At 43.7% G+C, this 22,896-nt stretch overlaps 5 protein-coding genes across 5 annotated transcripts, besides 1 other annotated feature.

Annotated features, from left to right (window-relative positions):
• Positions 1-237: 237 nt before the first annotated feature.
• Positions 238-846, top strand: orf202 (hypothetical protein). The gene has a single exon. The coding sequence runs from the start codon at positions 238-240 to the stop codon at positions 844-846; it is 609 nt and encodes a 202-aa protein (YP_173468.1).
• A 4,553-nt stretch (positions 847-5,399) lies between these two features.
• On the top strand, positions 5,400-5,714 carry orf104c (hypothetical protein). Its single transcript has one exon. The coding sequence runs from the start codon at positions 5,400-5,402 to the stop codon at positions 5,712-5,714; it is 315 nt and encodes a 104-aa protein (YP_173467.1).
• Positions 5,715-16,168: 10,454 nt separating this feature from the next.
• Positions 16,169-16,553, bottom strand: nad1 (NADH dehydrogenase subunit 1; one part of a trans-spliced gene, as the record gives it). Coding sequence (YP_173351.1) covers positions 16,169-16,553 — 385 coding nt within the window.
• A 167-nt stretch (positions 16,554-16,720) lies between these two features.
• Positions 16,721-22,896: part of a repeat region (repeat 3) that runs on past the window's edge.
• nad3 (NADH dehydrogenase subunit 3) lies at positions 16,750-17,106 on the bottom strand. Its single transcript has one exon. It carries the CDS (start codon positions 17,104-17,106, stop codon positions 16,750-16,752), a length of 357 nt encoding a protein of 118 aa, YP_173466.1.
• orf265b (hypothetical protein) lies at positions 17,229-18,026 on the bottom strand. The gene has a single exon. It carries the CDS (start codon positions 18,024-18,026, stop codon positions 17,229-17,231), a length of 798 nt encoding a protein of 265 aa, YP_173465.1.

Raw genomic sequence — 22,896 nt, 5'->3', positions numbered from 1 at the left:
TATGTCTATGCTAAACTTGGTGATCTATTTTCGTTGCCCCCTTTAAGCGTATGTGATATAATCATTCTTATCTCAGAAGAGAAGTATGCATTGTCCCCACTTAAGTTATTAAGTATTCCCAAAGACGAGGCGATTTTTTTTTATGTTGAAACTTTATGTCAGCCAGGGGACCCTGATCATAAATGGGTTGTTTGTCCCGGTGAAAGGGACGCTCTCGTTTTAATCGCTCTGGCGCATATGTTGAATAGTTGTTTTATGCGTTCATCTATCTTTCAGGAGCAGTCGTGTGGTTTTCCCAGAGATCGCCGTGAGTTCTTTGCCAAATTAGGTGGAGTGGGGAAGATTAGAACTATTTTCATCTTGAATCTAGCACCCTCACAAGGTACTATTCCTCATAAAAGAATTTTACGAAAGCTGGCACCCTTGGTGCGTGATAGCTACGTAATATCCTTTGTTTCATCCTTTTTAAAGATACCAGTTTATGACCAAAATGGAATTAATTGTTCTATTACGGAAGTAGGGATCCCACACGCTGGGTTAATCACTAAGGTCTTATACAATTTTATGTTGGATGATTTCGACCGGGGATTTAAACAGCTATACCCTAGTCTTTCTTATTATCGTTACTTGGCTGACTGTTACGTATTATTTCCATTGTTTAGTCTCCAAAGCGAGCAGCAGTGTAAAGAAGAAATGAATAGTATCCTCTTAGAGTTAGATCTTGATGGGGATATCACAACTATTCTACCTGGTGGGGGTGCCCATGTGACTCGTGATGGGCGTTTGATTATTCTAAGTCGAGATTGCAGTCTTCACGTTGTCGAACAGTCAACATTCTTTCTTTAGTTCAATTTGTAGTCAATATGTTTTATACAAAAAGGAACCCATGCAACGATAGGAAATCCTTTTTTTAGAGAGCCAATGCCTTAAGACAGACCCTAATAGCAGTTGTCGCCTACTTCACTGAGTTGTGGTTCTAAAAAGAAGATTTAGCTTGGTATATTCCATCAAGAGAAAGCCATATCTATATATAGAAAGCAAAATAGAAATTGTATACAGGTGCTTACACTTTCCTGAGGATTCTAAGACCCGATCACCCGTCAAAGAAATATCCTTAGGTCTTAAGTCTACAGCTCCGTAGCTTGTGTCGCCTACATAGGGTAGAAAAGAATGCTTTGCATAAACATCTCAATGTCCAAGATAAAAGGAACGAGGGGAAGAATCGACGAGGCGAGTGTTCTCGAAGAGAAAATCGTGATGGAAAAAGCGTGAGGAGAATTCTAAACTCGAGATATGCAAAATAAAAAGACTCCCTGGGAGATGGTATTCTTTGTTTTAGGTCTTGATAGATTTTTCTATCGATTGAAGTTATTACGCTGGCTGATTAAATCTCTTCCTAACGCCTTTAGGGGCTGTGAAGAGAGCCCAGTTCCAGGCCCTCTTTTAGAAAGAAAAAAATGGTACAAAAAGAGGGCTTGGGGGTATATATACTATACAAATTGATGATGGTTTATCATCATCAGAACAAAGATCAGTCTAGGTCGAGATGAATGGAAGATGCTTCTGGAACTAGTTTTTGATAGGGTCTATCTTAGCTCGAAGGAAAGAACAACCAAAGTTACACTAAAAAAGAATATGGATTAAAATCAGTTAGTATTTGACAAAGAACCTAACGGAATTTAACAAGCAGTAACCGGAATAAAAGTTTTCCAAAATGGTGTCAACCGGTAATAGAATGTAGCTAGATAACTGATGCCACAGCATCCAAAATATGTGGGATGGAGTTCATGGTACACTAACTTAACCTTCAAGGTCAGATAGTGCTACAGTGAACATCAATCCACTATCTAGCTCAAAATTAGCCTCACGAACTACTAACACTATTATTCGCGTAGCCCTTTTTTTTTTTGTGCTATTTCATCATAGGCTGTCGGAACTTGCTTCTTAGCGCTACGTGGGAAGAGAATTTTTCTATTCAGCCCCCCCGACTTCAATTACAAACTCTTACTTCTCGGTCTAACTTGGACTAATCCCTTAGCAGGCAAGAAATTCCTACTAACCAGACAGAAAGTAAGTTTCCACTCACTACCAAAGCGCTGTCGCACCTCTACTATTTTCGGCGTAACGAGGTTTTAGTCTTTACGAGGGCACCCCCTAGCCAGATTCAATCCCAAGGGTCAATCAAGCCTTTGAAACTAGTGAAAATAGTCGTCACAGTCTGAGTTCCTGCTTTCAACGAGACTTTCTTAGCTTGTCAAACTTTCTCTCCTTCACCAGGAAAGTTATCCGGTAAGCAAGATCTTTGATTGATGTGCCTGAATAAGGTTGATCAATGGTAGCTGCTTGGAGCTTTCTCTATACCTTAATAGAACTGCCCCGCTCTTAGCTCGGGTTCTTGCTTAATGAGGCGTCCCTTGTTTGCTCTTGGATTGGACTAAGCGGCAATCCTTACTGTGGAAGCAGACCTTGTCATTCTTCTCCTTCAATGCCAGTGGATAAGTACACTAGGGCTGGAATGCTCTTTTATCATGTATGTGGATTACTTGGTCGATTACCTGATTGCACTAGTCTCATAGCCATCTCTTTAGCGTCCCGCCATTCCTTCTTGTTAACACAGGAAATCTAACTCATTCTAAGGTAGAGCTCTTAGAGTCCTACTTAAAGTGAAAGGTAGTTCTTTAGTTAAAGCAAGGAGAGCAGAAACTGAGGGAAAAAAACCTATGTTCTTACGCGGGATGGGAATAAAGGCTACTAAGAGCGGAACTCACGACCTAAGTACTAAGTAACCTTAGAATGGGGATGCCAATCTTATACAGAAAATACCGCTATCTAAAGTAACCTTGCAGGGGGGCTGCGTATAGCATTCTAAGATCTCAATACGAGAAAGAAATCAGACCTATAACCTCACTGCAGTGGCTTGTAGACTTGCTTTGCTGCGGAAAGCTCAAGTGAAAACCTATTAGAACTGTGGGCCTCACCCGTCTACTACTCGACCTTAAGTAACTACAGTTAGGAGGATCCATCCAATAGCTTAATGACTTGCTTGGGTCATCTAAAAGGTAAGGCCTCCTCCGATCGACCCTAACTTTCATTATTGAGCTAAAGGAGTTCCCTAGCCCTTCAAGTTTACACGCTGATCCCTCTATGATGGCATTCTTCTTCCTCTCCGACTTTACGATATTATTCTATCAAAAGCTAGTGATTAGCTGACAGTATCGTATCTCGGCTAAGGGCCGACTCCACTACTTAAGATTGTCGAATCTAATCTACCTTCTATGACCTAACTTCTGGTATTTGAACCAGTTACGTCGATTGCTGAACCTGACTTTACTTTGACGCGTTGGCCTTTCCCTATATCTTAATTAATCGGAAGAGTCAGTGGCTATCCTGCACAGGAAGAAGTCAACTCTTTCCAAAGCAAGGGGGCATCGCTCTAATCACTTATGTGATTTTTTTATGTAATAACCCTCCTTTTGAATGCCTAGGTTGTAACCTTTATAGCGATAGCGCGTCAAAAAAGATCTTTCGATCAGAAAAAGGGAAAGAAAGACCGGCCACATAAAGACAAAACAGACAAGAAAAGTGCCAGACTCCGTATGGAAAGACAGAAGCTGACTATTTGTAAAGTCAAGATCAGCGGGAACATCCGCCTGAGCGAGCTCAAAATGGGCATTTCCGGCCAGTTTTGAGTTTAGGAGTCGGAGTTTAAGACTCGGCAAAGGCATCAGCCTAGCTAGGAACTTAAGTAGAAGAGTAAACCCCTAAAGAGTAAGGTAAGGCCTAAAGCCTATCATTGACCGAATAGCGAACTTAGCTTCAAAGCTTGAAGTGAAGGCTTTACCTTTCCTTTAATCAAATCAATGCCAGAGAATACATCGGAAGCTAATTAGCGCGTAGGCAGCGCTGCGCCGTCTGTTGTACCGTTTTAGAGAGAATTTGAGTTAAGAGACTAATCCAAAAAAAAGAAAGTGACCAATCTTTCTGTGGAGGCGGCGAAGGGATGGTAAGGCTTTGAAGCCAAGCAAGCAGCTATTAGAAAGAAGTTGAAGCTATAACAGCAGAAGGGGAGAAAAGAAATGACCTAGGAGGTATCCTATTTTGAACACAAATGGTATCAAACCTCAATTTCTTCTTTTGAATACTACTTATAGATAGTCTTCAGAAGAAGGGTTGGTTGCATACCTGCTATAAGGGGGGTGCCCCACTGAATCTGTCTCCAACTAATTTCATTTTAGTTTCGTTGCGGGCCAGAGCTCCTTTTGATTCTGTTTTATCTCAGTCAAACTCTATTTGCTAAATAGAAGCACATTTAACGCTTCAGCGGCGAGCTCCGTGCGTGAGCAGCGACTAAGCAACATCCAATCTTTCTTAACACTTTGTACGCTTGAAGGCCCCTCCTCTACGGAAGGGTACAGAGACGAGGCCTTTGATCCAACTCTTTTTTACATAAAGAAATGAAAATCCAAAAACCGGGGAATCCATCGGTCGGATAACAATTTTTTCTAGTAGCACCCACGACAAAATGTCCGGAATATACATCTTTTTTTGGGACGGAGGCACGCGTGCTAAAAAAAACATCAACTTGGAAACGCCATACATAATATAATAAATAAAAAGAATGAATATGCCAGCAGAGGACCCTGCTCGAAATAAGTTTTTAAGGTTTTCCCTTAAGAGAAGTCTCGGATCAGGACTTGTTTCAATANCCTTTCGGAGGAGTGAAACATCAGGCAGAATGGATACCGAGTTCGGGGGGCAGGTTATANCTTTCGAGCGAGACAACTCATCAACGATTGGTGCAGGATTGACCACTCAGCTATCCAAGTTACGTAAAAGACACATTTTTTTGTTTTTCCCTGCCTCATGAGGGCACACTTTGAGTCCCAAACTTTCTGTCTGAAGCAAATGCTGGAAGTCCAAGATGGTGGTTTGGAACATCCAAGAGGACACCTGATCCACGCTCTCTTCCCTTGGTAAAGAGGAATTTCAAATCTAAATCAATCATTTGATCAAACAAAAAAAGTACTTGGGCCTTAGAGGCAGCGGCTGGGAAAGCGAAGGGAATAGGAAGACCAGGAACGAAGTCACTCGACCAAAAGAAGGTCTTATTTGAGTTCAAAGCGAGGAGCCAGACAGAGACAGATTGCAATTGCAAAAGCCAACTCTAAGAAGCAGCTTTACTTTAAAGAGGGGCAAAAGAAAAGCAAAGGAGAGAAAAAAAGGGGAGCTTAACATATATAAATCGGTTACACACTAAAGGAAAGATATATTCTAGTTATCCTACCCGACTACACAAGATATTCTACATGTGGTTAACAAAAGAGTCACTGGTTATTGGCCTCAAGACAGAGACGAGCTGACTAGGATCATAAGGTTAAGATAGGGCTAGGCTTTCTCTCATGGACCTTTTTATATTATATTACGATATACGACCGTTCGCCTTTTCATCACTTTGGCCTGGAGCCAGTCTAGGGTGTAGGCTTGCTTCGCATAGGCTCGGGTCGGTGGTAACTAAATATAGAGAGAAGAAAATCCTTAGGTTGACCAAGGATAGGAAATCTACTCTATCTACTGATGCGGGAAAGGTTGTTGAGAAGGGGACATGTGATCAATTTGTTCTCCTTTCTAACCGATCCATTGCGTGTCACGTCGCCCTATCCATAGAGGAAGAAGGCGTATGCTCAAGTCTAAAATCTTTCCTACCAATCGTATAGTCAAGCTTGAGTGCCTCCCTTTTTTGATGATCTTGTCACTTCTCTTAAACTATAGCTTCAAGCTACTATTGATGCAGGAACAAACCACTATAAATAGGTATCTCTACGCGTAAGAATGAATATATGATTAATTCAAATACATTAACCCGGCAAGAGTTGACCATGCAGGGGAAGTGACTAATGAGCGGGGTACCTTAGCTTATGCCAGGTTGAAACCTTCCTTTAATAAGTCCCCCACAAAAAAGCAAAAGAAGAAAGAAAAGAATTTCCTAGTTCTTTGACCCAATACCTGCTGAATGGGAATTGTTTGACGACTTGATGAAGATGTGCTTGTGGTCGAAATTCTTCCACCATGGAAGATGTACTTTGATGGTGCTGCTCATCAAGATGGAGCTGGAGTCCTCTTTCTTACTTCTGAAGGAGAAGTGCTGCCGCACTCCTTCACCTTGTCGAAACCTTGTTCCAATAATCTCGCAGAGTACCAAGCCCTCATACTTGACTTGAGATGGCTGTGGATTTGAAAGAGTTGCAACTCTTATGGAGATTTTAAATTGGTGATCAATCAACTCCTTGGTAATTATTCAGTTAAAAAGCCTGACCTGAATTGATTCCATACTATAATTACGCAAACAAAAAGGCTTATTGGGTGGCTTGGTGATGTGACCATAGAGCATGTCCCAAGAAAAAAAATAGACAAGCAGATGCCCTTGCAAGACGCTCAAGATCTATAGCTGCTTGGCTTGGTTGGAATGCTTGCCTTGGGGCAGAAAGGCCAGGCTTTGAAAATAGTTACTCTACCCTACGTCGAGCAAGAGTTTGCTTCCTTTCCCTAGCAGGGTCAGAATTGACTTACATCCGTTCTCTAACTCGTCTTTCTTTTGCTCCATTCCCGAGCTCCTCGATCAATAGGTCCGGGAGAGGAGCTGAAAGCCACTTGACTGTAAGCAGAGGAGCCGTGATCTTCTTCTCTTTCCTTTAGTAGGAATAGACAAGTCTCACTCTTGCCCTTAATAGGAATCCAAAAGCGGAGATCAGCCTACCTATCTAATGATATCGGCCTAACTCAGATAGTGGAACTCCCCTTCTTCCTTCTCGCCTTGGTAGCATCCTCCTTCTCATCTAAAGAGGCTTCCTTCCAAACCGAGCTCGGGCCCAGCCCACCGGCAGCCTTGAAAAAAGAATTCTTTCTCTCTCCCGGTCCGGTTCGTTGGAACCACTTCGTTCGGCGGATCACAGAACTATGTAGAATTGGACTATCACGCCCTCTATTCTAGCTTATTTTTTTGAAATACTCTACCTAGTAGAAAACTTCAGAGTCTGGTTATAAACCAACTCCCTTCCCCTGGAATAAAGGGTAATAAAAATCTTTCTCCACCCGTTCGAGGAAGCAAAAACAAAAGCCCACTTTTACGCGAATTCCCCTCTTGAAGTTGTAGCTACTCGGTCAGCGAATTGTAACTGGAGCTTATGGAACTGCTTATTCACAAAGCCTTATTTTAGGCAGGCAGCTTGCTTCTATGGCTCATGTATGAACAGCAAAACTCATGCAGATTGACCTGGATGATCCCCGGGGGGGGGGTATAAAACTCGTGATAGAAGGACAACTTCCCTTTCGCTGAACGGAATCAATAGAATTTCTTGGTGACCGGACACCACTGCTTAAGAGGGATTGCCAATAGAGGTATAAACTCCCATGGTAAGACTTCTCACTAGGTAAGTTCCCCCTTATCTTTTTCAATGCTTTGGGGATCGGGCACAACAAGAAGGAGCTCCGCTTTTTTCCCTAGCGCATACTAAAGCAGAGTAGACTGATCGGACGACATGCGCATCAGAGAAATAGAATGGATTTCACATCGATAGAAAGAAAGTCCTTGTCTTTCTCTGTCTCGGTAGTAGCATCAGCCTCATTGCCCGGTATGGCTTGATAGTGGTATAAGGATTTCCCTGTAGGTGGTCCGCTTACTGTGCTATTTCAATGCTTCGGGGTAGAAGATGTCGAAGGAACAAAGAGGACGAAGGTTCTTCGGCGCATATTCGTAGGATATGACACCGAACGAAAAGGATGGAGATGTTTCGACCTACCCGTAAAAGACATGTTTTGAAAAGATGGGGATTGGGGCTATTGATCCGGAAAGACGAGATGGAATTGCTATTGAGTCTTCGAGGCGCTGAAAGCAAAGCCCTAAGATTGATCTGATTCCTCCCATTGAGTCGGTCTTAGAGCCGGTAGATCAGATTGAATGAGGGATGGAAGGATGTTCCGGTATTCGAATTATCCGCAGGGCTACACGACGGTGGAAGTAGAGTGGCTGGAGCTCCTCTCCTTACAGTCAAGTGGCTTTCACTCCTTCAAATCAATTATATTGGGAGGCCTAACGAGTGACAATGGTTCACAGTCCGACTGCTAATTCAAGTTACCTTTCAAACAGACGAGATTCCGCATCTACTTATTTCGGGATGAAGACATGTCGGCCTTACGACTGCTAATTGAGGCCTAAGGTATAGCAGTAACTGTATTAAACGTACTAGCAATGACTTTTGAGGAATTATTGATTCAAAACTTTCTATCGCTACACCCCTTTTCAACTATCTCAAATAGCGCACTAGCCGTAAGAGAAAGAGGTGTCGAATACGGCCACTCATCCGCTGAGCTGGCCGAAAGAAGCAAGCAAAGAGTCTTACTCTAAAGAAAAAGCCTATTCCTATTCTAGAAATCCTGCAAACTCTTAATCGAAGTACTTAGCACTCACCGCGGAAATTGGCGGAAATTAATTGGCGCTGCATCTATCCCAATGAATTTTTAGCTTTTCCTTAGCCCTCTTCTTTAGCACTGGCTTACTCACAGGAAGCTGGCCTAGCAGATGACTCTTAGTTAGACTGGTACTAGTTAGGATATCACATAAGGGGAATCCCATTCTAGGAGTTCTCCAAAGCCCTATCCCATATAAAAGAGAAAAGCTATATTAACGCTCTAGCCCAAGAATAGATCTTATGAAAAGAAAAGAACGATCGTCAGCGGAGATCGCAATACGAAGTTTTTTAGACATAATCCCCGGCATCAGAGAATTCCAGGGATTTTCTCTATTTAAAGTAGGAGATAGCCGGGTATTCCCACAGAGAAGTCTTGCTCTGGCTTGCCCAAAGCGTTGAACATAGAGAATTAAGGTTGTCTTACATACACACTGGTGGAATTTCATTTTCTTCCGCTTTTTAAAATAGTAAGAGGGGAATTGAGTAAAATATCCTTGTCCGTAGTTCCAGCGGATTCTCTTTTGTCTTGCAAACCCCTTATTCTGTACTCCCCTATTCTTGAAAAGACCGCTATGCACCTTGACTTTTGGCTTTTCGTTCTTTCTGCTGCAGCTGTTTAGCTATATTCGTCTCCTTTTCTTAGTCCCCATCAGGAAAGAAAGCTCTAGAGTTCAAGGCTTCCTTGATTGGTACTACTGGCTTGTCCATCTACTGGGTGGGACTACTCCGACATATTCGGTGCTACGCCCCTATTATCCCGTCCTCGAGACTGAACTAAGGCACATCCCTTCTTTGCTTAGGGTTTGGTTCGGGTTCAGCTTCTGCCGGTCAAAATAAAATACCAGGCCGGGGCTTTCTTTCCTGCGGTTTCCGATATTGCAATGGCAAGCAAACAGAAGGTTTCCCTCTTTCGGGTATAGGCTTTCCCGATTGATTGGAAAGATTTTAGACTGCCAGAGAAAAAAAAGCTATCTAACCCTGATATCCTTGGTACTGTCCCTGCTGAGAAAGATCCGGATTTCCCAGAGAGTGCTTTTCCGGTGCGGTGTAACCAACAACTCAAGGCTATCAAGGGAAGGAGTTGCAGGACCGGAGTTCTATCTCGGATCCACAGAATGACCAGTTTTTGTCTCGAAAACCGCTCTTAGGGCAGGTTCCACGTGGGATTGGATATCGAAGGTTCCTTCCGAGCATTTTGGATATGGAATCTGTATTGCCGGAAAGGTTCTCCCTGTCCCGGGCAACCTCTCTTCTTATAGGATTCATAGAGTGGAGTTTCCCTTTAAGGTTGGATTCCACAGATCTAATCGGCGGAAAGAAGCACTGGCTAATACTTTAATGGAGATGGGGCCTACAGGGCAATCAGATAGCAGATTCCCCTTTACTGTCTTCAATGTCTTGACTTTAGGAATGATTGACTGTAAGAGAAGGATAGAGACTTTCCTAAGAAGGTCTTATGTATTCTTAAAAGTCTTTATTGTTTTTTTACCGTCTTGCTTAGGAAAGACACATCTCCGTCCAGACAAGATCCTTAGATGATCCTTTCTGTACCGTATGTCCTGTCTTGAAGAACGTCTTCCCCGGTCCGAGACAGGTCAACAATCGTGGAAGGCCCAGGATGGTCGCTATAACGTCTTTTTCGGCACGGTAACAAGGTCCAACGATGAATCTAACATGGAAGACGGTTACTGTGCCTTAAACGACGCGATATAGGCTTTAAAGAGGGTTTTCATGAAGGATTGTGGGATAGCCTTCCACTCGGACTTGAGATCCTTCCCCTGGCTGGCAGGCTGTCTTAAATAAAAGGAATGCACATAAAGACAAGACAGCTTAAGCTTCACTGAAAGAAGAAAAGCTTTTTTCTTTCTTTCATCCATACCTTCAGCTGGCCATCGTTCTCTGGCAAATTCTAAAGCTTTCGGATCTGCTGTGGATAATTCCAGTTCCAAATTGATGCCCTGTCGGGAACAGAAGGAGCGAATCTCTTTCTCTTTACTTACGCAATTTCGGAAGAGTCTAGTTGATAGGATTCACTCACAGGAAGAATTCAAGTGAAATTGTTTTTGAGTTCAAAGAAGACGCCTCCAACTACTTAGGGGAACCCACTCTTCTTCCTTGCGTTCGATTAGGGGCCCCTGCCCTCCATTCTCTCAAGTACCTCTCCGCTTCCTCTGCTTGCTTTCATGTAGTTTATTGCTTAGGTAAAAAAGTTTATTCCGGCTAGACTTTCTTCTTCTCTTAACTATATCCTAGTTAAGAGAAGAAGAAAGTCGTGCTTACTCTCACCTTCTTTCTTGTGTTGTAAGAGGGGCGAAAGGGAACCAGAGCAGCAAGCATCACAACTAGTGACATTCCCCGCCACAACAGTTCCACTTCAAGGTGAACGGACTCCCGCAGCACTATACATTTCCCTGAGGCGCCTAGCCTTTAGTTCATTTGCAAGAGAGAAGGCCTAGAAAGTCAGTCCACTAGCAGTTTCATTGGCCCTTTTGAACCCTAGCTTCTCCTTCGATCCAAAAGCCGTCAATCGCATGTGCGATGTGTCTAGAGTTTACCTTCGGATCAGACCTCAAAAACAGAAAGAGAAAAAAAAAAGTGTCTTCGTGGCAACTATGTTATACCGTTCGTGCCCCTCACCAGAGAGCCACTGAACTCGCTTTCAAGAAGAGTCTTTCCTGCTTCCAATTCATAGACTTAAAAAAGGGGATTTGCCACATCGTTGAGTGATCTTTAAAAAGGAAGTCGGCCTTCACTATCTTCCAATCTTCAAAGGACAGTGGAATTAGGCTTTATCCGATGTAAGAGCTTCTTCTTTCGTCCTCTAGTCTTCTTTTAAAAGAAGGAGGAATGCCCCAACCACGATGTTGCGCGTAGAAATCCTCCCTCCATACCATGACCTCTCTATATATAGATATAGGAGCCTTACAAGACTTAGACAGCTTCGAGAAGACTCCCTGCCTTAGGAGCAATTTCAAATGAGACAGGAATGAAAGCAAGGCCGAGAGGGGGAGAGAATGGAATACTAGGGGAGAATCCTAGGACTTCAAGAAAGTCAGGCGAATGGTGCCTATACCTGAAAGCACATAAGCTCGCATTCCAAGACTTTGAATGCAAACTAAATCGAAAGCTAATGGAAGGCTGGAGGACCTGGCCCACTAAACTAAAGGATAGGCGTATGGAGGAGTAGAGTTAGTTAAAGCTGCACGGGACCTATTGCCTCCACATCTCCTTAAGGTAGAGTAGAGCTTATTCATGAGGATGATTCGTAGTTCTCATAAGAAAAGAGATTACTTATGCAATTACCCTTTAAGACTCAATTACATCGAGCAATGTAATCGAACCAGGAAATTACATCGCACCTTTTCTAGGGGTAAAGACGATGCTCTCATTTGGGGATGTGCTGGGGGTAATAATTATTCTATATTGCTGGGGTAAATAGCCCTTTTCCCAACCCGAACTTGGTTTATCTGATGCTTGGCTGAAGCTTACTTGCAAGCACAGCATCTGTCTCTTAGTCCTCTTTGGACAACCTTTAATCAGAGAAAGAAAACGTATATTCTATCAACCTTAGAGAGAATCTCTATTCTACACGGAAAAAGCGTATTCAACACAGACAGGCTCAGGGAAAACATCCTATACTTGGGATAAGTGAGCACAAGAGTTTGTAATGAATGCTTTTATTAGTACTTGAAATAAGCTTTATTCCTCCTGGCCAATTCACCACTTCTCACTTACTTACTACTTACTCAAACAATACCGGCTTGAACAAGGAAAGCGGTCCCTTACCTTCTCTATTTCCTTCCCGTAATCGAACCCGGTAATAAGATTTGAACATGGATTCATTCCCATCGACTGGATCTTTCACAGAGACCAAGAACAAGGACCGAGAGTAATAGGGAATTCGGGATAAAAAGTATATATACTTTTCGTTACACGCGTACAAAGAACTCGTTGAAACCTCGCTACTGGATTGAGGAAGAGGCAAGAAAGTTGAGCTATACCTCCTTCCTTCCCTGTGGTTGACTGCTTTTTCTTCCTTTTTCCATACTTCAGGAGGAAGAGATCGCCGGGTTCAACTTCCACTGGTGATGGCGATTCCTTCTTGAAAAACAGTATATTCAGTTGAATCTTCATATTCTAATAATAAGATCGAATCAATTCCTATTCGAAAAGAGGATTTCATCATACCTGGCTTTCCTAACCTTACAACTGGCACTGAGACTTTACTTTATCAAGCTGGAAATAGGGAACTCCTTTTTGGAACTGCCTTTGATCTTTCCCTTGCCGTGTAGGTAAAGCTAGAAGAGCCTCATTGGCCCGACAGCTGACAAGCAAACCTTCCATTCTTATGTTTACATCACTTCTCTCTTTCTCGCATTGACCGGACAAAGGTTTCAAATGAGCATCCCATGGGGCAGCCATAGCTTGAACCTTCCTTCTCGCAGTCAGCTATATAACTCAGGCAGCAAAGGTTCGAGCAGGATGGCGGTTAGTCTTCCTCGTCTCTTTCGGGTGGGCGGCGGGAATAGCTCTTCTAGCATCAGCATGGATTGACCAGAGACTGGGAGTAGTCGTCATCTTTTTCCATAGTAGTCATCCAGCAAGAAAGGGAAAGACCACTTAGCGCAGTGGAATAGGAAAGAGAGCGTCGAGCACAGCTTTCGTGTCACCAGAAATCCTTTTTCGTTTATTGGGAGACTGAATGAAAAAGGCTTTGTCAAGCAGGCATGATTGTCACGTCGATCGACAGTTGAGAAATACTATCTCCGGGGCCCTCACTTTAGGGCTATCTTTCACCGTTGACAGACATGGTTCAACGTGCCAGCTACGCTTCCTCTTCTAGAACAGTGACAGCCTAGTCTGATTCCCCCTTCCGAAAGTGCCACAGCTCCTTCTATCACAACCCCTGAAAACTGGGCATTCGAAGCATCAATCTCATTCTATGCTCTATGCCATCTTCCTTATACTTTGACTATTAATTCATGTGCACAAACCTCCCTCACAAAGGAAAGCGGGAAAGTCATCTTTGCAAACAAAGGCCTTCTTCTTATACTATGGCATCTTGTCCAAAGCGAGCGGTCATGTAAACCCTTTGTCTATTCGGCTCTTTCCTTTAATAAGAACAATCTAAATGTGACACTTTCACGACGAAATACCGGGAATTTTTGATACTAGAGTCCCCCAGGAAATTAAGCCAATGATCGACTGTCCCTGCCCATTCTAACGGGGCATTCTATTCCTTCAAGTCCCACAGCTCTAAATGTGCCTATTCCTTCGACACCTTTCCATGGAAACAGGGGAAAAATGGCTTATTCCGCATCAACCTAAGCCCGCTTATTCCGACTAAGTGATCCATTGGCGAAAAGAGGGCCTTCCTCCTTCTTGCTTGAAGCTCTGTCAAAGAAGCATTCTATTCCGAAAAGGCTTAGGGCTAGGCTAAACCTCCCTCAAAGCCATGAAGTCCCAGAGCTCTTATTCCAAGAACTGGTGATATTCCCTTAACTGCAGATTCAATAGCACCGGTTATGAACCCCAAAAACAACAGGAAAGAGAGCACCGTCTACTCAGACTGTCACACCGGCAACGAGAGCAGTAAGAGCAGATAGTGGAACAGAACTAGCAGCAGATAGGCATTCAGTTAGCTTGAAAACGGACTCGTAGTTAGAAATCAGATGCTTCCTCAACAACTATCTTTAGAATGTCCTATCTCTCTCTTCAACGCTTTAAAACGAGCTAGAAGGCTTCTCTTAAAGCAGAAAAATAGGAGTTATAGTAGTTTCAGCTATTCGATTCGAATGAGTGCCCTCACTTCCTTTCCTTACTACGATATGCCCAAAAAAAAGAAAAAGAAAGTGCAACATATCAAAGAGCGATGACACAAATTATCAGTGACCTCCTACATAACATATGCGAGCCTTACGTGGACGATTTGGTAGTCTTTTCAAAAGAAAGAACCGACCACATCGAAAATTTACGCAAGGTCTTCGAAAGGTTAAGAAAACATCAATTGAAGATGAACCCGAAAAAATGTGCATTCGGGATCGGGCGGAGGCCTTAAATCAGTAGGGCAATAGCATAGCTATTATTGACCTGACCCCTATTACATTACTTAAGCCTACTCTTTCTTCAAGATACGAAACGAGCAGCCGAAAACGGCTGTCCCTATTGTATTTTAGATGGAGTCATCTACAGGGCTAAGAATCTTACCTTTACTTAGAGAGGGGTAGCGGTACCATGCTCTTCCGTGCTCGTAGGTTGACTCACCTATGCATCCCGACTAAGGTCTCACAAACGTGCACTTCCCTTATGCATCCAACCGCTTCACTAATGTGAATAGGTTATACAGAAGGGTAGGTTGGTTATATACTCTTATGCGCCTTCCTTCTTCGAACCTTTTGGTATGTATTGCCCCCTAACTATAGATCAGATCCACCAGACAAGAAACTCAATTCCGCACTGCTGCTGAGTCGTCGGACTTATCCACCAAGGGATTCGTGGAATTTCTGTGGATTGCGTTGGGGGAAATCTACCAAAGCTAGGCAGATAGATAGACTCCTTTCCCGCTGCTAAGGGAGAGCAAGAAAGAAAAAAAAAATGATTGTTTTTTAACCAGCGCCCTCTTTTGGGTATGCAGGTACTAAGAGTCCTCTCACTACCAACCAGCAGACATCATCTGGCTGGGTCTTGCCGGTATCAACAACGAGGAAGAAACAACCAAATGGAAACAGCAACTAACTATGGCTCTTGGCCCAGACAACGTCCTAGGCGTAGGGGAGATCGGAGCAACAGGGAACGCCTAGACGACGTTTTTCTTCCTGGGCTGCAGTAAGTAGATCGAGAGGTCGTTCCGCCCCTTGTCCCCGAATATGGGGAATATGTTCTCATAAAATCTTGCTCCAATCTGACCTAGCTGGCGAGCGATCCCAGTTCGCGACAGAGAACAAGACAGCAAGCGAGCGTACTTTTGTTCGCTTCTTCTCCACCAAGCACGGAAGTTTAAGGATAACTGTAGGTCGGTGGCTACCTAAGGAAACTCCGATTCGATCCGCCCCCCGGCTGGGAGGCATCTACCTCATCCCGATCACAAGGAGAGGTTCACTATGATGGGGGTACTTTTTTTCCCTTAAGGAAAAAATGAAATGCATAGGGGACCATCCTTTTGTTGCGGCATGCTCCTCAGATTTACGGATTCGCAGGGGGCCTCAGGCCCTACTTAGTTTCGCAAGCCTTTGTCATTGTCAGTCAACTAAGTAGGGCCTTTTCCTTTTTGTTTGAATAACCCATTCTCATTATCTTTAATAAGTAAAGTAGGCAAACCTATAGGTCCTTAGTAGCGTTGACAAAGAAGAAGGAGCCGTTTAAAAGAAAGCGAATCTTTCCATTTTTCTTATAATTATATAATAATATAAAATAGAAAGAAATTTCTTATTATTATATATAGGCCAGCTTGACAAGCAACCCTTCCTCTTGATCTGAGGTGCGAAGAGAAAGATTTCTTTTTTATGACTTCCACTTATCGATCCCGGCCCAGAAAAGTGACCGATCAGGGCAGGGCCCTATTGATAAATGAAAGAAAGGGTTTATGAGCCCTAGCCCTGTAAGCCCACACCTGTGTAGAGTAGATCGTTCAACACCTGCGGCACAAACCCATTTTGAACCTATTGGTCCTAGTATCATAGGCGACCGAACGGCCGCCCCCTAATTACTAGACCAACCTGCTATAATAATTCCATAAACACCTAGCGAAGATATGGCAAACAAATAAAGTAGCCCTATGTTCGGATCTGACAATACCATACCATAATCAAAAGGTACAACGGCCCGAGCGACCAGACTTAACATAAATGTAGCCACTGGAGCCATTCTAAAAAGGGAGAAATTAGCACTACTTGGTGAAATAGGTTCTTTTAGAATCAATTTCAAACCATCTGCTAGAGGTTGTAACAATCCAAACGATCCCACTACATCAGGACCCTTTCGACGTTGCACAAAAGCCATTACTTTACGTTCAGCTAGCACTAAAAAGGCTACTCCTAGTAGAAGTGGTAGAATTATTCCAAGTATTTCAGCTGGAACAGCTATGTACATTTTTTTTTTTCTATTCACTCATGATCTGGCCTGGTCGACCCAATCATGATATTGAAGGAGGGGACCTTTTCTCGAAAAAAAAAATTCTTGCAACTACGAAAACCACAACACAAGCACCCCTTTTCCATTCATTCTATCTAAGAAAAAGAATTCAGCATAGACCACGACCCCCCAATTTTTGCCCTCTCACTAGTGGTTACTCCCGATCCGAAGCACCCCTTTTCCATTCATAGAGAGATCCAATCGTCAAAATCAATAAAAAGGCCATCATGGACCAAGATCCAAACGGATCAATCTTGTTGGGAGGTACTGCCCAAGGAAAGGAAAAGGTTACTTCCGGATCAGGAATAATAAATAAAATGGAAACAAGATAAAATCTTATATCAAAACGACTTCTGGCATCACCGGAAGGATCGAAACCACATTCGTAGGCCGACAATTTTTCTGGATAGGTCGAACTATTGGAAGAAAATAGAAAAGGAAGACCGAGTGGGAGCAAAGAAACTAGCGGACTGATCACTAAATAGATACAAATAGGTGCAAATTCTGACATCACCACAGAAAACTTGGTTCTTTCGCTCCTTGCTGGCGGAGCGGCATACCGGAAGAAATTGGAAGATCGACGACGGAACGAAGAACGCAATTTTAGGATAGCAACACAACAAAGAAGAATTTCTATGGGGCTTCCCTGTCGAGAATTAAAAGTTTTTCTCTTAGAGAGGCGTTTTCCTGGCTTAGAAAAGCGTTCCTTCTCTCAAGAGATTTCCATACCTCTCCTAACTCTAGGCGATGTTGCATTTCCAATTTCGCTTGGTGCTTTAAGTTTATAAAGCCACGAAAATGATGCGCTTGAGCCATTTTTACATCTTGATAAAAAGGGGAATCATGCTTCTCGACACATAGACTTTCTAAGACCTGGCATAGAGCAGGGTGATTGAATTCTAAGGGTTCAAGGTGCACCCTCAGTATGGAATCCAGGTCTTGTGGATCAATGAAGAATTGTGGATCCTCCCGACCATAAAAAAGGAGTTGATAGAGGGAGGAAATCTGCTCTCGAGTTGCAAAACACAATTCGGTATTGAGGAAGTCCCGCACCATGATTTCGTACTCCCTGGGTGAGAGGCCCTGGGTTTGTAGGCGCTCTCGTACGAATTCCACCCATTCTGGATCCTTATCCGGTTGATTCAGATAGTGGGATAGTAGCTCCAGTTCAGATGGGAGAATACCAAATATGGAATGAAGTAAAACCGCATTAAACAAGTTTGCGTAGATCCTATATCCAAGAGTTAGCAAGCAATAAAGACATATGAAATATTTCAGAATAGAAAGAGCCCGCTGTAACTTGGGCTTTGTTATATAGTAACAAAAGAGTTTCACTTCTAAATCCAAAGGGAGATAGAACCTAATAAGAATGAGGAAAAGGCATGACCAGAAGAATTGTGTGAAATAAGTGAATTTATCCAGTTGAGGCATTCTTGATTGATTGAGACAAAACGATTCCCTCAATACAGCTTAACTCCGTCAAGCCTGTACGAGTAGTGAAGAAGTATAGAGCACTTTGGTTGGTTGTTGACCAACGGAAAGCATGGGAGAAAAAAAGAGAGAACTCTTTCTTTTTTATTATGATTGGGCCCTGCGGTGGTAGAACCTCGTGAACCAGGCGTACTACTGAACTTGCTTTTCTTCTCTTATGATATTTCGAGTGCTGCTTTCATTTCAGATACATTCAAATCCATTATTCTTTGTAGCCTGAAGAAGAAATATAGATTTTTAGTAGAGGAAGGACGTAGCTGGCACAATGAGGGAAATGAAGGCACTAGCAGATGCAGTTTTTGGAATAGATCGCTTAGCTCTACTTCTCAGTCAATCCCCTTTGTTCATGGCTTTGAATTTATTGTAATGCTTATATTTTATGTAAAGATCTCGATGACCGCTTAATTCATCTTTCCTTTCCCGCTCCTGAATGAGAAGTGGTCTTTTTTATTCCTGCGGTCTTGGCCTGAGAAAAGTGATCTCTGAAACTGAAATTCGACTGAAAAGTTACCAATAGAATAGGCTTTAGAGTAGCTCTTTCCAAATAGGTCGAGTAGCCATTTATAGAAATTGAATTAATTAAAAGGAGAAAAATTGTTGGGATTCACACGCACAGCCTTATCCTATGAGTCCGCCTATGCCACGCGCCTGCCTTTGAGAGCCTTTCCGCTGGTTCCCTTCGTCGGCGTCATTGAACCTCGTTAGCATTTCGAAAAGAATTGGAGGCTCAAAACGAATGGTCAAAGGAATTGATGATTCGTGTTTTGTCTCCGATCTTCGCCTAGTCTTAGAACCTGCACTGTAGAGAGGGGAACAAGCACCTCTTTCTGCCGCTCTCCTCCCAGATGTAGGTATTCCTGGAAGTGAGAACACTGCTGCCCAACTTATAACCCGGTCACTCCCCGTCTTCATCCTAGACGCCACTGGTACTATTCATCTATACTATATATGGATGACTCCTGCTTTCTCCCCAATGGAATGATCTGGACCCTTGCGAAAGGACCTCAAAATCCGACGACCTTGACTGAAAAGCTCCCAATTAGGTCAGTAGCTGGCCGAGTCGCTGATAGACCAAATAAGCACAGTAGCTGTTTAGAGCCGAAGGAGTGAAAGCCACTTGACTGTAAGGAGAGGAGCTCTATTTGGGATTCTATAGCCTACGCACTTGCCTTTAGGGGATCGAAGTTGGATGAATCTCCAGTGGTTCCTTCCATCGGCGTCATCGAACCACGTTAGCAATCCAGAATAACTGGAAGCTCGAAACGAGCGGTCAAAGGAATTGATCCGTTTAGTTCTGTTCTTCTCCTAGTTTTATAGCACACCCATGTTGAGGGATCTTTCCGACGCTAAGCGCGCTGCATCTCCTGTCCAACCAAGTGAAGAATATCTTGTCCAAGCTTGCATCCTTCTTCTGCCATTGGGAATGGAACATCTCTCCACTTGTAAGTGGTAGAAATTAAGGACTCTGTTGCAGGTTTTGGTTGATTAAAGAATCCTCTCAGAAGCCCATGTTTATTGTCAAAAACGAGACCTTTACGGGTCTGATTCTGATGGCTTGGCTCCTTGTACCGCCGTGCCCTCCAAATGCGTTATATTGGGCTTTTGACCTGATTTGTCAACAACGGGTCTTGGCGCCTTGGCTGCTGCTTAAACAGGACATCCTCTCAGAAGCCCGTGTATATTAGTCAAAGATGTGACTTTCACAGGTCCGATGGCTCTTTGACTGGTGTGCCTGAAAATGTGATTGATAAATGGGCTTTTGAAACTCGATTTGTCGCAACAATCTGTCTCCGCCTTTTCAAGTAGGGATCATCTCGGCAGTACAGGCAGTTATGATCCTACATTGCTGCTCGGTAGTGACCTAAGGTTCAATGATTTATCTTCTGCGCTAAGGCTAGCATCTCATCCCATCTTTCATCTTATTGCTTTGAGCTCTCTTCGGGAAAGTGTCAAAGTCTAACCTGCTGCTCCTTGATTTCACATAAAAAACGGAGTGCCTTCTGCTCCTTTTGCTCTTCTCTTTCTGTGTCTATTGATTTCCCGCCCACTCACACTTTCTTTATCGAATCTTTCTAGGCAGATAGGACAACTCCTGCTTGCTCTTGGCCTTGGCTGCTTAGAGACATTCCTTTAGTTCGTCTTAGAGAATGGAATTCCTAATTCCGTTTTCGTCTTTCTTATTGTAGGTTGGTCATCTGTTTCATTTTGAATTCCATCTCTTGCTTGCTTTCTGGTACCGGTTTCAGTTCCTTTGTTCAAATCAATATCTACTATGTCAGGCTTCCCTTCCCGGTTGTCCTGTTCAATCCGTTGTTCTTCTGTCTGAGGCAAAGGCGAATCCCTTTTACTGTATACGGTCGAGCTGGCTTGGCTGGTACATCAAGCATATCGGCATATTGCTTGTTCGGTGTGGTACACATATCTTTCAATGTAAATCAAGTAAGAGAATTCATTCCCACTGGCTGAGGAAAACGTGAAGAATTGCCATTTTATGAGCTTGTAAGGCCCGTTGCGTTGAAGTCCCCGAATAAAGAGGCTATACTAAGTCGGTGGGGCATTGGGCAGCCCCTATTGCCCAAGGGCAAGGCCACGCTAGGCCATTCTAGAACCTTCTATAGAATGCTAGCTTCTTGTAGCTTGTATGGCAGCCCCTTTGGCCGACCTAGGCAGCTTCCTAGGACTCTCTAGAGTCCTCTAAGATGCCACCACTCCTTTGTGCTTCCATGGAGCTTCCACCAACTCCTAGATCACTCCGGAACCTTCTAGAACCTTCCATAGCGCAAGATTGTGCTTCCATGGCCTGACGTGTTCTTGGCATTGTCTTGGCCACTCTTCCACATGCACCCTCGTGCTCCCACGATACTCCTAGGCCTTCCATCATGCCAAGATCCTTGTGAACATGTTCCATGCCCGCCCCCGCCGGCTATCTTTGATTGTCTTGGTCGGAAAATTGGGGTCTTTTGAGCGGGTTGTCTCCTCTCTGATGATCTTTTCTAAAAGAAGTAATGAAAGGGAAGCCCGGGGTCAAAGCGCGTTCGTTGTTGCCTGTATAGCTTTCTAGAGCAGAGATCTCCTCTCTCCTTCGGACCCTCTACCTCTACTTCCCTTCCGCTCATAAACAGCCTTCCAACGGGAAAGACTTCAACATAAAAGTAAATTTCCGTTCTTCCTGTTCCCGCGGCAGACGTATGCTCGGTTGAAGCTGGATTTAGAAAGGATCAGCAGCGGTGCATATATGATATTTTAAGGACAAGAAATATTGGACTAGACTATTCCTTATGTAGATGTAGTGGATAAGCTCTCCGTGTTGGGATAGGCGTTCGGATTTCCACAGCTATTCTAAGAGCGTGCTGAATCCAACCGTTGCACGTTCCCCCTTTGGCTAAACCACCACTTCAGGCTAACCCTTTTGCCTGGCTGGCACTTACTCAAGTTAGAGTTTTGCGCTCTCTCAAAACGCCTGCACGCCTGCGAGTGTTCTCCCCGGTCCTACAAATTGAGCTTCCGAAAGGGGTGCTTGCTGGAGCAGCTCAACGAGATGTGGGTTCAATTCTCGCTATGCCTCATCCTAGTAGGTGTCTGCGCCATTGGGCCAGCTAAACTTGCTCTGATCTAGTGTGCGTCCGCTCCTGTTCGGGCTCACTCAGCAGAAAGCTAACTCTCTTCTCCTGCTTTAGCTTGAGCCCACCCGGACAGACTCTGGCATGACACCCGTCACCATACATAGGTAATAGCATGTCCCAATGCTATCTTCCTCGAAGTTGCTGCTCAATATGATCTTGTTTTTGGGGGGAGGATCCACTAAATGGACCAACGGAGCACTGTCGGGTCGATAGCCCTTGATCCGAGATCTCTTTTTAACAAAAAAGAGTTGGATTTGCCAGCCTTAGCCGAAGAAGACTGTTCGTATAGTAGTAGGTTTGAGAACCGGTTCAAACCATCTCATAGGTCGTCCTCAGTACAAAAGGTCAATTCAATTGCTATACTAAGCTTTCTTTTACGCCCTGGAATGAAGCATTATTCAAAGACAGTAGGCAAGGGACTATAAGGAAGTGAAGTAGGGTCGGCAGATATAGGCTTCTCTTCTATTGAATAAGTGGACTCCCCCCTTTGACTTGAGCATTGAATTGACTCTTCTTCGATAGCTTTCAAGCGCTGAACCCGATCCAATTCGTTTCGTAGTCGTAGCTTATTGGCCTGAGATTCTCCATTGAGTGGTTCGTACTTACGACTTGGATTATCTGTTTCGTGGCTCACAAGAAATCGTTCTATCGAGAAATCATTAGAAAAGCTATTTTCTCTATTGGATTCTCAGTTAGCTGACTAGAAATCGAATTATCTCGCCGGTCGGATGAAACCACTTCTTCTTCTGTGCCCGTCTGATTCGGTGCTGTCTTCCCACTTCACTAAGAAAGAGTCTCGACCGACCCAGTATTGACTTATTATATACAAGTTTTGGCTTTCCCATGACCGCTAGACGGAAGTTTCCCGCCTTCCACAAAGATTCTATACCAGTAGAATACACAAGGATTCTCCACCCATTATTATCTCTATTATAGAGATGAGATGTCGAAAGATAGAGATAGAATCGAGACAGATCTTCTTTCTTCTATCTCTCTTGTGGCATTCATCATCTTGAGTGCACAATGTGTCTGTCTCTCATGCGAATGAGGAAAGCAAGATAACAGAGTAGCTTCCGCCCACAGAGTCCTCTCCCTTCACAAGGCTGGACTGATCCCCGGAGGTGAAGCCAACTTATTACTGATTGAGCATGATGACAGGCGGCAGTACTTTCTTCGCATCCTTCGTT

Source organism: Nicotiana tabacum, mitochondrion, assembly GCF_000715075.1.
Source record: "Nicotiana tabacum mitochondrion, complete genome".
Lineage (NCBI taxonomy): Eukaryota > Viridiplantae > Streptophyta > Magnoliopsida > Solanales > Solanaceae > Nicotiana > Nicotiana tabacum.
This window is presented reverse-complemented; position numbering and strand designations above follow the sequence as displayed.